The 15,617-nt window shown below is 40.0% G+C and overlaps 1 protein-coding gene across 2 annotated transcripts in view; it reads right to left on the bottom strand.

The window, feature by feature from the left end:
- Positions 1-15,617, bottom strand: part of insc (INSC spindle orientation adaptor protein) — a 52,605-nt gene that overhangs the window by 17,233 nt on the left and 19,755 nt on the right. For both annotated transcript variants that reach the window (XM_019262379.2, XM_019262380.1), the window contains exons 2-5: positions 12,874-12,965; positions 1,753-2,119; positions 652-704; positions 439-562 (exon numbers count right to left, since the gene is read on the bottom strand). In XM_019262379.2, coding sequence (XP_019117924.1) covers positions 439-562; positions 652-704; positions 1,753-2,119; positions 12,874-12,947 — 618 coding nt within the window. In that variant the 5' untranslated portion in view covers positions 12,948-12,965. The remainder of the gene's footprint in view (positions 1-438; positions 563-651; positions 705-1,752; positions 2,120-12,873; positions 12,966-15,617) is intronic.

The following is a 15,617-nucleotide window of genomic DNA, read 5'->3' as shown; positions in this document are numbered from 1 at the left end:
TGTAAGTGAATGAAGTGGGTAACATTATCTTGATTGTTTCACTGATACACACATGCACACACACACACACACACACACACACACACACACACACTGCCTCTCTTTCTGATATAAATACCAGTTCATTGTGTCTATTTGAGCCAAGTTAAAGTGCACTGTATGTAAGACAATTAAAACCATAGTGTGTCTGTGAAATCCAGTGAATGGTGAAACTATAATTCATGTTGGTGCTCTACAGATGATCATGTGTTATGGCAACATACCCTACAAGGCCTTTGTACCCCATTTTCACTCCTACATAAAAAACAGGGGTGATGTGCATTCATGACTTTGCTTTAAAAATCAGCACTAATGGTTTCAACACTTGCTCAAACAAAAATAAAGAAGGAATATATTGGGTGAATATCTCAGAGCTGGTGGTTATGATTCATGGCATACCCGGATCTCATTGGCTAAAGCCATATCAATCATGTTGCTGAAGGAATCACTGACGTCTGTGAGGATCTCGTGGATGGCCTCCCTCATGGACTTCAGGAAGAACTCATCATCGGTGTGAAGGCACCTACAGGTGAAGGGACACTTAGAATTAAGTTCCACATAAACCCTTTTTAATATTTCCTCATGGTGTCTGTTAGCTTTGTTGAGTGTTACCTCTCTGTAATATTGGTCAGCTCCATACACTTTTCCAGCAGAGATTTCTCATACTGCAACAAAAGGACACATAATGCTATGATAAAACACAGAGAAGCAGCACACAGATAAAAATAAACGGCTTTGTATTGAAGTTAAAATCTTTCTTTAATTGCTTGATTGTTAAGATAGTGGTAATTTATCGTGTACTCTATTCTCAGCATCTTAATCAGCACAACATTACTGCATTTATTTTCAAGAGCTTTGACATTTGTGGCAATTATTATAGTTATTCTTTTGCAATCACCAGACCACCACCATGGAACAATATTAGAATGTCTGTATGTTTTGTACAGAAGCCAGACGCGGCTGTGCTTGCAATTATCTTTTGCATTTATCCAGAGTAGTAAATTATTTCGTTATCTCATGATAACAAAAGTGGTTCTCATGTGTTAACGGATTAATTTATTTAAAAACAAAATGATTTCTGGAGATAAGGAAAGAGCCTAATTTATTACAATGAAATGACTTCATGAGGTTGTGTAGAGTAGAGCATGACATACAGTCACTGCTCTGTGGGGGAGTTTCAAAGCAAACCATCTGATTATTTGTCATAAGAATGTTTTTTCTACTGTTTTGATATGGCTGTATTTACACTATGGCTAATTAAGTGATAGGCTTACATATATACAGTGGTCAACTGTACAGCAGGCAGGCACAGGGGATAGAGGAACTGGAAAAGGTGTGTGATCCTCGATTAGTTGACATTTTCAGCTTAAATCAGTTGCTAAAGTTCTCTGCATGTTGACATATTAATAAAAGAAAACAATGCTTTTGTTTGCTCATGATAAGTTTGAGTATCTCGTTATGTCACGATAACAAAGCTTGGAAATCTGGATAACGGCATTAAAGAATTTCTCCTGAGCTTATGTAGTTCCAGCATTTGCTGTTTAATCGATAATCATAGACACTGTCTATGAGATGAATATGATTACAACTTAACATTCACTAGAAAGTAATGCCATTACTTTGGACCTTCTAATGTTGAACTCATAAGCCAAGCAAAACATAAATCACTGCAGACTTAGACTTGAGCACATATTTTCACACCTCACAACACACCTTCTGCATCTCAGGTGGTGTGCTTCGGGCAGTGCTGTACTCGTGCACCAGTGATCGCACGTGACAGTTGGCCCTCACAGCGGTGCTGTGAACCCTCTGCCAGCGCCCTTTCTCCAATCTTTGGAACATCTTGCCGAGCTCCGTGCTGACCACCAATGCTCGGCGGAGAAGCGTCTGCAGGTTGTTCCTGGCCACGTGATCCCCTGCACCGACTCCGGAGGCCACGATCAACTCTCCCTGCTGGGCGTCCTCCTCCACCCCGATGGGTTTGGCCTGAAGGACACACATACATTCTACCTCTGTCATGTGGCGGAGGTCTTCCATCCAGCGCTGGACTGAGTCAACCTGGAGAGACTGCATGCGGGTACTGTGGGAAAAATGAAAATGTTTTGTATTAATATTTTGCTCACTGCATTTATGCAGCATGTTGCCGTCATGTGTTTACAATGTTGACCTATCTAGTTTGGATTTGTCTGTGTATATACATCCATGGATCCATTGATCAAAATGAAGTCAGAGTTCATTTGACGTCTATTGATTTGGAAATTTGGTGTCTTGCTTTTGAATTGATTTCCTGATGGGAAATCAACATAAACTGGCTTTGCTTTCAGAGCATTTGTTCATTTTTCATTATTGAAAATGAAAAGTACAAACAGAACCACATTTGTCAAGTATCACAGAGATACTGTATGTTGATGACAGCATTGTCTGAGATCTGGGAAGTCATTTGTGCTGACTGGCCTACTGACTAAAGTCTGGCCTGATTTATATGAGAAAAGCTTAATCATCTTTGCCTCCTCCACAATAAACATGCTTAATCAGTAGAAAATGAAGGAAGTGGTTACTCATACATTCAAACTGGTTGTTAAGGCAGTGACAGATCATTTAACTTGGCTGTGCCACCCTTGTACTTGCTTTTCCAGTTCTTTCTTTCCTTTTAATGAGAGAGTATAGGTTAGTGTAGGTTTGGCATGATAAACAAACAGAGGTGTTCGGTATTTGAAGAGTTTTGAGGGTCTTTAGCCTTTAGCCTAGTCTTTTTTTCTGTTTGTAGCAATCAAATGCATTAAAGCTGCAACAACTTTAAGTCAGGTGGAGGTTTCAATCAACACAAAGACTTAATCTTATCTAGCTACTTCAAATTTTGAGGGGTACATTTGTAAACTGCATGCATGTTGTGCTAATTTGGAGCTAAGAATAGTAATTGAGTGTCCAGAGCTTAGAGAGGAGTGAATACATTTAATAATTTGATCTTAATTTAAAGTTAAAATAAAAAAAGAACCACACTGCTTAAACATGCTGTTTTTAAAGAATACAGATATGCACTACATTCTTATTAAAATGATCATTTGAATCCTCGTACATGTAAATAAAACCTCAACCCATTCCATTTATGTCAAACAATCTAACTGCCACCGGAAACTGCAGCACTAAAACACCACAGCGTTCCTAAAAATCAATGATGCGTACTTGAGGTCAATTATCCACAGATAACTGCCGGTTTTCCACACTTATTCATGTAATGTCATTTTCCTTTAAAGACGGCACGGCAAAAACTCCTCCACTTTCAATCTCACCAAGCACTGACCCTAATGAATCCAGGCTTACGGGGGGCAAACCAGGGTCCTTCACCCAGTGAGTCAAAGCTCCCTCAAAGTGGCCGGATCAATCTGCAAAGATCTGCAAACCTGGGAAAGGGTCTCTAATGAAGCTTGATATTTCCCTCTTGGCTCTCTGGGTATTGTCTGCAGTTTGTGGAAAATGACAGCTTGCTGGAGACATTAGGATATTGCATTGATATTGAATATTGGTTGATCTGCTTCTAGAGGGGCATTGTGATTATGTGTACACTGAAAACAAAGATTTGTCATTGACCAACAACAGCCAACAGCATTACATAATACTCTCATGGCAAGTATTGGGTTTCAGGATTTAGTCAAAGCTGGTCGCACGGGACTGAATCATTAGAAAGCCACAGGTCCAATTATATTTAATCCGCTATCAAACCATTCAAAGGGCAGCTTTTTACAGAACAAAATCAATGTGGAGTTTTGTTAAGGTCAGAAATAGGCCTCATTAAAAGCTGAAGCACATTAACACAGCTATCACATAACAACGTGGTCATAAACTGCTCCTCTTAAACCATATGTTTTACTATAATTAAAAAAAAACAAAAGGGAGACAAACAGAGGAAATTACTATTAAAAGCTTATTATTTTGTTCATAGAAAGAGTCACCAGGAAAATACACATTTGTATATTAGAAGTGAAACCTTTCTTCAATGGAGTCTGTAATTTGAGCTAAAACTTGTCTAAGCACATTTTGTCCTGAAACACAGAAGACTCTAAAATACTCTAAAATATAGAGTATAAACATATAATAATAGAATAAAAAATATATATAATATAGAGTAACATATAGACAGACACACTCATACAGTCACACACAAAGTGTGCATACAGTCAATCATGTGTCAGGTGAGGAGGCGGAATAACAAATTAAAAAGTAGTTCAGTCTGAAGGTTTGCAGAGCAAGGAGGTTCACCAGTTCAAAATATTTCTCCAGCAAATAAATCTCCCTCAATTTGGGGAAGAATGAAGATGTAATTAGCTGTAAATGTAGAGTAGAATAAATAACTGCACACTGTTACACAGTGTGGTAATCATTAATATGGAGCTTGTTCTGCTAAGTGGGGTAAATGGCTTCACAGCGATCATCGTGACTCCTGAAAAGGGATGAGATATGAGTTTTAGTTTAAATCCAAGCAATTAAAGAAATTAATTCCCCCTAAATGTTCCTTGCAAATAAAATACTACTGATCCGTGATTCACTGTTTTTTTCTCACATTTCGAAAACCTCTTAAAAACCACTCCGGTTCTCAAAATGTCTCTTGTTAGAGATTAATCATGCAGTGGTGAGTAACACAGTGACTCAAACTAAGTAAGTCAAATTAACCACAAGGAGCTCAGAGAGTGACCGCAATGGCTGAAGGGGAGAATAAAAGAGCTCTCAACTTTTGAGTGACATTATTGTCCGACACATTTCAACCAATTAACCTACACATTTTATTTTGTAAAAGATCAAACAGAAAAAAAAATCCAGATTTGTAATTTTTTTGTAAGTTTTTTCATGTGTGAATTTATGTTTATCAGCTCCAAAGTGACCCGCTGAGTATGAAAATGTGCGAACAAACAACCAAATCAATCTATGATGTGCAACAACCCAAATGCTCCTCATATCTGACCTAATGTGTCCATTCCAAACCATTTTCCACAGTTATATAACAGCATCGTATAAGGATGAACCCCATCTTGATTTACAGCCCATCAAGCCACAAAACCTTCCCCTCACCGCAGGGGTGGGGGTAATAATAGGCTTGTTTTCCAAAGGAGGGGAAGCGGTGCACTTCAGCTTGCAGGGAATGACAAATATTTACATGCAGGGCCAAGAGAGGGTCAGGCGACAGCAGCTCTATTATCCCAGACAGTGATACTGTGGAGATGAAGCATCAGTCTTCATCATCTGCTACTGGCTGCTGGCATCAGCAGAGACAGGAGCTGGTTAATAGGAGGTTTTTGTTTTGAAAAAAAATTTTTTTTGTACCAGGCTTGTGTTTGATATTAAAGTTCTGCCTGTATTATAGCAAAAGGGAGATACTATTATTGTGAGGAGAGTCTAAATTTAATCAAGCCCATTTTATATATGATTAATTCAACAAAAATGACTTGAAATGACCTGTAATGTCCATCTGAACTTCACTGACCTCTCATGTGAAGTTAATCATATGTGTATATACAGTGTATATATATATATATATTTTTTTTTTTTTTGTGAAGTAATGGAAGGAATGTTGTTCTTTCACAGCACAGAGGGAATGCTCCTACACAGCTGTCAATAAAACTTTATATTGTGGAAGAACTTTGAGTGCCAAAGACATGAGAGAGGAGACAGAGAGTGTTGGGAGGCGTTGTTGGTTTTGGTCTTTTCATGGGATTTGTTGACAGTAAGAAAAAAAAAATGTAGAACATATGCAGCTTTATCCTTTAAAAAATGGATCACAGTGTGTGTCCTAAAAAAAGAAAAAAAAGGAAAGTTAATTAAATGAATCTGAAACTGGGATTGTAGTGGGTAAATATAATGAACATAAACTAAAGAGAAAAAACTGGAAGATGAAGAAAGGAAGGAAGAAACATAAAAAGGCAGAATTACATAACTTTTATATGGAAACACGGAGAAATCTGACAGGCTGATCGGCATCAATAAAAATCGAATCCTGTGTGGATTTATGCAGGAAGTCTGAACTGGTGTCATAGTGAGCTTGCTCTTCCTGTAACACGACAGGAGGAAATAATAACTTGAGCTTTTAGATGATTCACTTTTTCAACTTTTCGTTGAAAGGAGACGTGGAGTTGTTCTGCTGGATGAGTCACTGAAAGGCTTCTGCTCTGTTCTGACTGTTCATCCCCATAATCATCTATGTTTGAGCTTAACTCCACATTCATGAAAGAGACTGAGAGGTTTGTGTTTGTTTGTGTGCAGTAAGTTGGTTTTAAGGCTCAGGTTAGACTTTGAATTCAGTTAAGGGTTGTAGTTAGGCACAGTTATAAACACTGCTTGGTTTAAAAACACCAATCCAGAAATATCAAAGTCTTCAGAAAAGTCTGACTTTCCCAGACGTAACATCCCAACTTGGATGTTTGTTTACAAGTCAGAAACTCTGATAATAATTCTGATAACACCAGTATGACATGAACACAGCATAAGGTTAGGGTTAGGGGTTGTTGAATACATCGTGTTCAGTCACAAAACTAGGCAGTCAAGCAAATGTTGGTTCCACAGTATGAATGTGTTTCTTTTTATAACTCAACATCACACAGACAGAGAAATCAAGGGAAGAGGAGCGTGTTTGCTTCATTTCTTTTCTTTTGGCCACATGAAGGATTAAAATGAACAAACTCTCAGGTCCCAACCAACAGGAATACAATGAAATACATTTTGCTGGTGAAGACAGTGGCTCACTGCAGACATATTGATATTCCGACATCTTCCAGACCATGTGAGGCAAACATTTTCTGTTCCTTTCATAAGGTGTAAAATGTCACAGTAACCGGCATTTTCAAAAAACCTTCGCTCTGTGACATCAGGCTGCTTTAAAGATGGAATCATCCGCTGACAGCCTTTCTGCGCTGAGGGAAACCCTTGTCGAGTAAAGAAAACGAAAAGAAAAAAGTAACACTCAGTGTGGCATGAATATGGACCTCTTACAGAATCCCTCATCACAGGGTGTGAGTCAGTTTGTTTAAGGCTAAAAACAGCAACCGCATCCGCATGAAAACACGCTGTAAGCGTGAATGTCGTAGCATGTGCTGTCGGTGGGTCGTTCATTAATCGCATCATGAGGATAAAGAAAATAAATGACCATTCAACTGTGCTTTAAGTAATCACATCTTCGCCAGACATACTGTGCGAGCTCAGTATGGTGCAGCAGCAGACAGCCAGGTTTGAAACCAAGCCGTGGAGCACCTGCTGTCACTCAAGTATGGCAGTTATTGGACAGAAGGAACTAGTCTGTTCTTCGAGGGTGGCTGCCCATTATTAGGAATGTTGTACATATCGCTCGAGACTTCAAGTGATTCAAGTACCATGTACAACACTTCATAGATCATGAGCCCAGGCTGAGTAATGTCTACTTCTCTTTGATGAATGGTTTCCCTACAACCCCATGCCTCCCTGCTGTCGACTGTGAAATGATCCCACTGATGTTTTGAATTAAAGCAAAGACGCACTGTGTGGCTCATTCAGTCTGCTTTAATGAATGTGTGTGAAATTAACAGGGCTTAAAATACAGATCATGTCCTCCTCCATGCACAGTTATAGGCTTTGTGGAGCAAAACATCGAGCATGTAAGGGTGGCAGATATAAAACTGATTAAACTGAATCAATTTGAATGAGAAATATAATCAAGTCACATTTAAAGTGTCTGAGTTCCAGCATCTAAATTGTAAGAATTTTTTTGTTTTCTTTGACGATTTGATCTGAAGTTAAAAAGCTGGATTAGATGGCACCCCCTTTGTGTTTTAGGAAATTAGTATGAAGATGAAAATAACTCTGATGACCTGGCTTCACTAAATTCTCTTTTGCCTGTTCATTTTAATCTAAACTATTGTACTTTTGTATTGTGTAACCAAAACATCAACAATAAAAGTTTAAACAGGCTATTTTTGGAATGAGTCTCTATATTTATGTGACAGCTGACAAATCCCACGATTAAAGACAAGGTAGTACATATATATATAGTTTATAGTTATAAAATATCAATCAAAATCGCATTCATCGGATATACGAAATTCAAAATATGAACAATTTCTTCTTAGAAAAAATCCTCCTCCTTGCTTCACTTTGTGACATACTGTTGTGTGGAGTCTTTAATCTTCACATTGTATGACACATTAATAAACTTTAAAAATAGACTGGCATGCTCTGCATTCTGTACCTATACTAGCAAAGTATAGATATAGTGACTTCTAAGTGGTTAGCAGCATATACAGTATAGAATATAAAGTCTGGCTGTGACATCAGCATTGGGCCAGCATAAGGTTGTATGGAGCTCAGAATCATAAACTCTAATGCTCAGCAGTTATGGTGTCATGTTATCGTGTTATGACAGCAAGACAGAATGTGACGATCACATTGCACTCACTCAAAAGTGGAACATTTTGTTCAAGTATTTAGCTAGCTTAATTGTTCATTTTTCTGCCTGTATGCCTTACATGCCATACCAGGTACATATTTTCATTCATATATACATTTACTATGTGTTACTGCACTATACCAATACCATTCGCACAACACAAGCAGGATGGAGCCCTTCATGATCGTCCGATGTCTAGTTTTCATGAATATCAGCCTGACGCCTGAAGCTCTTTATGAACAAATGGAAATCTTTCTTAAATACCACAACAGAACCGCAGTCCAGCAGGGCAGAGTGAATGGAAATGTGGGCAGAATGAGCTGCGAGGTTTTGAGGACCAGATCATTGTGGCTTTGGCTGAGACTGAAGGAGGAAACAAGGACACTCTTGTCCCAGAAAAAATTAAATATGGAGGCATATATACAAAGAAACCAAATAGGATTCCTCTCTGCATTCCTCTTCTGCTTAAAAACCAGAATATTGCTGAAGAGAACTCTCTGAGCAAACTCTTTAATGCAGATACTACTACTCAGCTGAAACCTGCCTCGCTGTGGAAAGAGGTGACAGATGAGCCAAGGGAATGGTAAAAGCATATGGCTAATGGTGCTTTTGAATGTGTAAGTCACGCCTTGATTTTCTATGGTAGGGTTGAGTCTGCGCTCCTCCCAAGGTAGCAGCGAGGTAAGAGGATATTGTGGCCTCTGACTGGTACAGTTGAATCCTGGCAACAGGCAGACATCTGACTCCCAGATGTTTCAGACAGTCTCTAATGTTCAGCCAAGTCTAGACTCACCTAAAAGAGAACACTGAGTCCATTTCTCTGTTCTTCTCTGTCTCTTTGTCTCAGTCTGAGCAGCTCTAGCTTAATTCTCTCCATTGTTTTTTCTCTTTTCTCTCTGACTCACTCGTGCCTGTTTACATGCACAAAAGTACACCTTCTGCCGGCATATGTGCAAGACATTAGACTGCGGATTCTCTCAAACCATCTGCAGCTGACTCCTCTAACTTTGTTCCATTTGTTTCTCTCAGTCTCACACTCCTTCCCACACTTATGCAACATGCCTACATGGACTGCAAATGCAAATCTGCAACATATAAAGACAAAAAAAAGAGAAAAATGCACAGGCAAATGACGGCATAGGAACTTGCTCGCATAGTAATTGCTAAGCCTCTTTCAGACTGTAACCTGAGGCCTGGATTGTTCAGATAAGTCAATCTGGGCAAAGCGCTGGTTCTGTTGTGATGAGATGTTTGTCAACTGAGTGCATGTGTGCGTTCCATCTGTGTTTGCAATTTATTTTAATACAATTCAGTCATTTGGCTCCTTTCATCAGCTGATTTACTGATGAAAATCAGCTGACTCTCACTGAGCCATTCGCTGCACAAATAGGATTTATGTTTGAGTGTGTATATGAGGGACAGACAAAGAACTCAAGTAAGGGATGATCTGTTTGTTTGTGTGTGTGTGTGTGTGTGTGTGTGTGTGTGTGTGTGTGTGTGTGTGTGTGCGTGTCTGGTTGCCTATCTATGGCGTGACAGCTGTGCTGATTTGATATCCAAGAGCATTCATTACGCGTCTTCAGCGACGCTGCGCAAGCATTTGTAAACACAAAACTGTCAGAAGATATATATTCAAATTTATTACTGATGACTGAAATACACTCAGCCACAGCAGCTGATGAAGAGGCTTTTCCCATTTAAAAAAGTAGCATCAGCATCTGAGACTGAGCATTTCACAACAGAGACATAAATCAGCAGTGATAAGAGTTTGTCTTGTGTCTCCAAAAAGTGACTTTTCTGGAAGTCAGTAGTGGTAGTTTATTTAAAGATTGAGAGTCATGGAGGTTTGAAGATAAGCAATGCATTCTAGATGAGTTTGACGGGAGAGTGTTTAGCTGACGGTTAAACCGTTCAGGGTGTCCAGTTTAGGTCGGCAGGCAGGTTTGTGCTCTCTGTTGGTGAGCGGTCAACAGTGTGGAAGCAGCGCTGCTCTATTTTTACTTCAGTTTCTGATTGTTTGGTATGCACACACTTCTTTTTTTGCATCTCGACCACACATGTCTCAGGTTTTTCTGCATTTTTGGTTTCAATCTCAGTCTCTCTGGGTGCTAATATAGACCTCAAATCTAAAATCCAATTGTGGACAGATGTTTTCAGGTCTTGTGTGTGCGCATGGCAGCCGGAGTGTGTGTTTGTGTGTGTGTGTTTGCATTGTCACTAAGGTTTTGACCTTTTTGCACCTCATGCTATTGACTGCCTCTAGTTTGTTGATCTAGGATCCTGACTGAGACAGATATATTGGTTTGGTGATGGTGAACCAACAAACATCAGCCGGTAAATATTTCCCAAGGTAGATATGAAGGAGGTGAGGATGTGAATTTACTCACGGGTGTCACTCTCCACCTGCCTCACCTCTATTCCATATACACATGAAGCAAAACTAAGGTTCATGTGTTCTGAGATTCAGTTCAGTTCAAAAGTTTAGTCCATTGAGGATTTTTAAAGGAATGAGGAATTTTAAGCAAAGACATGAATATTGTCACATTTACTATTATACTATATTATTATTCTATATATTCTATTTAAGAAATGGATGAAATGACAATATGTAATGTTAAGGGGTTACCCGTGATGACAAATCTACAGAATTATGATTCAACTCTGCAAAGAATTTTAGCATCTTCCATCACACTGCTTTGGTTTTACAGCCATGAGCTTTACTGTTTTGTTCCAGTCACATCACTGTCATCAATTTCTGCCACAAATGCACAAACTCACTATACACTACCTGCCCAGCATCAAATAACAGCAACTAGCTAAGCTAACCAAGAGGAGTATTTGGAAGCTAAAAAGCCAGATAGTGGAGCTAAAAGGAGACATTTGTAGGACAGAAACATGACTCAGAATGAATAATGATGCTCTGTGTCTCCTGAATGTGTAAATAGTTAACTCTTTGCTAACAAGTTCACCATAAAACTTAATATGGTGATATTAAGTTTACAATGTGTTCTCCTGCCCCCTAGTGTCAAAACAAAATGAATAAATGCTGCTTTAGGTCAGAGAAATCTTGGTAGCAGGAGGAACCTTTCGTTGCCATACAGGTTTCAACCAGGTTAGAAAAATACTTTTTTGTACAGGCGTCTCAAAGAGAACCATTTTAAATCGTTATTATGACTGTGTGACTGATCAGTGCTTTCTAAGTGTACCTTAGTGGCACACAGTGCATTGAATTAGTGAATTGAGCTGTGCAAGGTGGGATGTTATATGTCAAATGGAGGAAATGAAGCTGATTCTGCTTTGCACACATTGTAAAAATCTCAGATTAACACCACCTGAAGTCACTTCACACATGCTAATGTGGTAGTATGAGCGTGTAAACACATTTCTGTTTGCGCCTAATAACTCACAGACATATCAGAACCAAATACAACCTGCTCACGGCAGCCTAATCTCAACCAAGCACCTCTGTTATACATTCACCCCACAAAACCACAGAGGATGACAGAGGTCACAACTAGACCTCATCACCAACGTAAACCTCAGTCTCTGCTCCTATGAGAGCTGTCATGATTCCAGCACCTCTCACATCGCTGCCACCATTACAGAGCATTATCAGAAGGAGATTGGGGCAACAGCACCCTGCATTGTTCGGAGGGGGTGGCTCATACACAAATGAAACAGGAGGGTTATCTTGTTATCATGGCTATTATTGTCAGTATGTTGTTTGGGTGTGTGTTCCTACATGTCTGTGTGTCTTGGTATAAAATCTGGCAAAACAAATGATGAATCTGTGCACGTTTCCCATCATCTACTAACTTCACCCAACAGAGATCTGACGAGCGACCTAATTAACCAAGAATCTAAATCATGATTTATTATTGCTGCTACCCACTCACAAAGATATTTATATTGTTTAATTAATTATTTTATCTCTTCTGATAAACCTATACCCAAACCAGCAGCAATGGTGATAGGTACAAAACATGTGTAATGAAATGGTGAGTAGCAGCATGACATGACATGAAGATGTTGTCAAGGGTAGAAAAAGTAGAAAGTGCCTGAGATGTATTCAGAAGATCTGTATTTCTCAGCGGTTAATACATGTTCTCTTTTTCAGTTTGCTGTTTTTTCCATCCTAGCCAAGTGTAAAAAATCATTGTGTGATAGTTTTAAATTTAGGAGAAAACTGAAAACAGCTCAAACCCAGCTGTGCTGGCATGTCAGCGTGTAAGTCTCCAAACCACAGCAAATAAAACCAAATCTAACCTGTCAGGGGAAGTGGGGAAAAAATCAGTTGTTCCAGTGATTTAGGTGAACTGAACCTTTAAATCTGTCTCACTTGTGAGCATTCATATGAACCACTGTGACCATGTAGACCTTTGAGCAAGCCTGTGTCGTGTTCACAGTGGTCAGACGTTGCTACTACTTGCCTCATTGGGGATGAAGAGAGCGAGCTGCTCTGTCTGGAGCTGCTCTGAGGAGTCGTCATTCTGTCTGCGGCCATCTTACTTCAGCTCAGCACCTGAAACGCAAGAACATAAACATCAGGGTTACACGCAAAAGTGTCTTCCTTACTCGACTTATTTTCCCGTCAAATGAAAATAAAGTCAAAAGCGAGTGTTTTACAATCTGCCATACATTACTATATAAAAACATTCAACACACACAGTGGATACAACATGCATGCACACACACACACACACACTGCATCCGTCTGGCTGTGTTGCTTGCCACCGCAGTGTTATCTACTGCAATATCTCCTTATTGATCCGCCTCCAAGCATTCTATTCTTGTCTTGTCTTTTTTTCCTCCAAGTAATTCAATTATCAATAAACCTCACTGTTTTAAATAGCTGCAAGCCGCTGGTGTGCCAGTGGAATAATATTTCTTATCTTCTAATTTATTGGCTGGCTGCCAGCCAGTGACTCTCTTCCCTACTTTGAGCCTGAGCAAAAGAGGCTGACGCTCTTAAGTGCCTGCAACTTTATTCCGCCGTTTTATTGATGTATCCCATTTAGATTAGTCCATTTTCAATCGGGAGAAGCCACAGACGCCCTCCTGCCTGGACCATGCTCTAATCCTTTTAGTTAATGATATCCTGCAGTGGTGTGGTTACAAATTTCATGTTTACAGTGCAGTATAATTAGCAGGTAGTTACAAAGTGAGACTATCTCTCTCCCATGGACACAAACACACACCCTGCCAGTCACAGGAGCAGGTTTCAGCTGTGATGTCCTGTTTTTTTTTTGTTTTTTATTAAATGCTTCCAGAGTTTTATGGGATCGATAGATGTAAACAGGAGAACTCACAATAAAGCGTTTGAGAATAGAGGGATGTGTGATGCACATGCGACGTCAATTGGTTGATCCCGTGATGGCCTGGCCTTTGTCAGTGCCGCAGTGTTCGAGCCTGAATGCCATGACAGTAGAACAACTGATCCATTTTGAGGACTTTAGACATGGAGAAGATCAGGCACAACAGAGCATTAGAGGGAGTCACCGATTCTGTTTTATTGTTTGCTTCGATTGCTCTGAAATTCCCCGGGTTACATAACTATGAGCAACAAGGGGACTATTTGATGATGGAAGGGGGGGGGGGGGACTCAGTCAGTCAGTGACTGTGATTAACAGATAACCAGACAGATGAATAGGTGAAGAGATTCAGATAGGAGCAGAATAAGAAGTGGGAGAGAGCAGGAGGAAGAAGATGCAGAGAAGGGGAGAAAGGGGGAGAGGAGGGGGTCTTTTCGTTTAACCGCAGTCTTGGCATGGCTCCTCCAGGACCATTTTCAGAGAAAGCATCACAGCGAATCAGAAATTATACCAATACTGTGCCAGGTCTATGGAAGTCCAGAAGGAAGAAGTAAGCACCCTGTTTTGGGAGGGGGAAAACACATCTAGTGCAGCTAGAATAAGCCATAGAAGGAGGGCTGATATAATTGCACCGTTATTATTACAATCGAGGTGCAGATTAATTATACTGGCCCTATAATTGAGCACAGGTCACCACCAACGAGACACAGATCCAGCAGATTCCATTACATGTGCCTCCAGCTCGTTCCAGCGCTCTTGTGTGGATTATCATACAAATGGAGATGAGTTGTCCAATCAAGCAATTTTGTCCTGAGCACTTAGAGTGTGCCGCTAAGTGCTGTGTTAAGGACCATTGCGCTGAAAGTGATCTCTGTCATACTGCCGTGAGTGGCCACCGGCTGCAAACGATGCATGAGGGAGGAGAGCGGAAGGTTTTGAGCAAAATGTCAGAGTTTACAGCAGGTTGACAGTGTTTTCAAGACTGCTTCTTTTACAGACAGCGCTCTGTTATGCTGTATTAATCAATGTGATACATTTAAGAGCTAATGCTGCTCCTTCTATTCATTTTAAAGTAACTGTGCTGCTGTTTAAACATGCCCAAGTGCAAGTGCTACAGAAATATGAGTTTCCTAAGCAGATGGTCAGCTTTGACGGGATCCTGGCTAATTTTCTTGCTAGGGTGGACATTTCTTTTCATGTCTGGGCTGAAACCTGAGTGGCCCTGTGGGTTTCCCCACTCGGTTGCCGTGGAGAACGTGTCAGTTGTAGGTAAGCCAAACAAAGGACACCTCTGTCTCGGCCTTATGTCACATGCGGGGTAAAATAACAAGCACTCTAACTTGTGTGTGTAAGGGAAATCACTGCGGTGTGCATTCCAGATTTACTGCAGCACTTGTATTTAGTCTTTGCATGTGTGCAGAGAGGGATTTAAATGTTGCTGTGTGCTCTTATGCATGTTTCTGTCACTTGAAGTTTTGCAGTGATGTTTCATGTAGTGTCTGTCCTCAGTTAGTCACGCCAACCCCTGCATTTAACATGAGTCATCTTGATTCTTTCTTATCTGAGCTCTGTAGTCTATATACATTCTGGCTGGAAATCTCAAATGCCTGGCTACACTTGGAAAGAGCAATTACACAGCAAAGATTGGAATAATGAGCCAGTGTTTAAATATTTCTTACAATGTTTCTCCAAAGTGGCAGGTTCAGAAGTAGGAAAACCTCACTGTCGATATATACAGTATACAGCCACAACAAAAGCACATCTTCTTAGCTTTTCCCAAAAGATAAAGATGAGGTTATGTAGGAAAAATTAGGATGATGTATGATCTGCACACTGCCTCAGTGAAAATACTGACAAAGCAT

The sequence above is a fragment of the Larimichthys crocea genome, chromosome X, assembly GCF_000972845.2.
Source record: "Larimichthys crocea isolate SSNF chromosome X, L_crocea_2.0, whole genome shotgun sequence".
Classification (NCBI taxonomy): domain Eukaryota; kingdom Metazoa; phylum Chordata; class Actinopteri; family Sciaenidae; genus Larimichthys; species Larimichthys crocea.
Note: the sequence above shows the minus strand (reverse complement) of the source record. Positions and strands in the feature narration are given on the sequence as shown.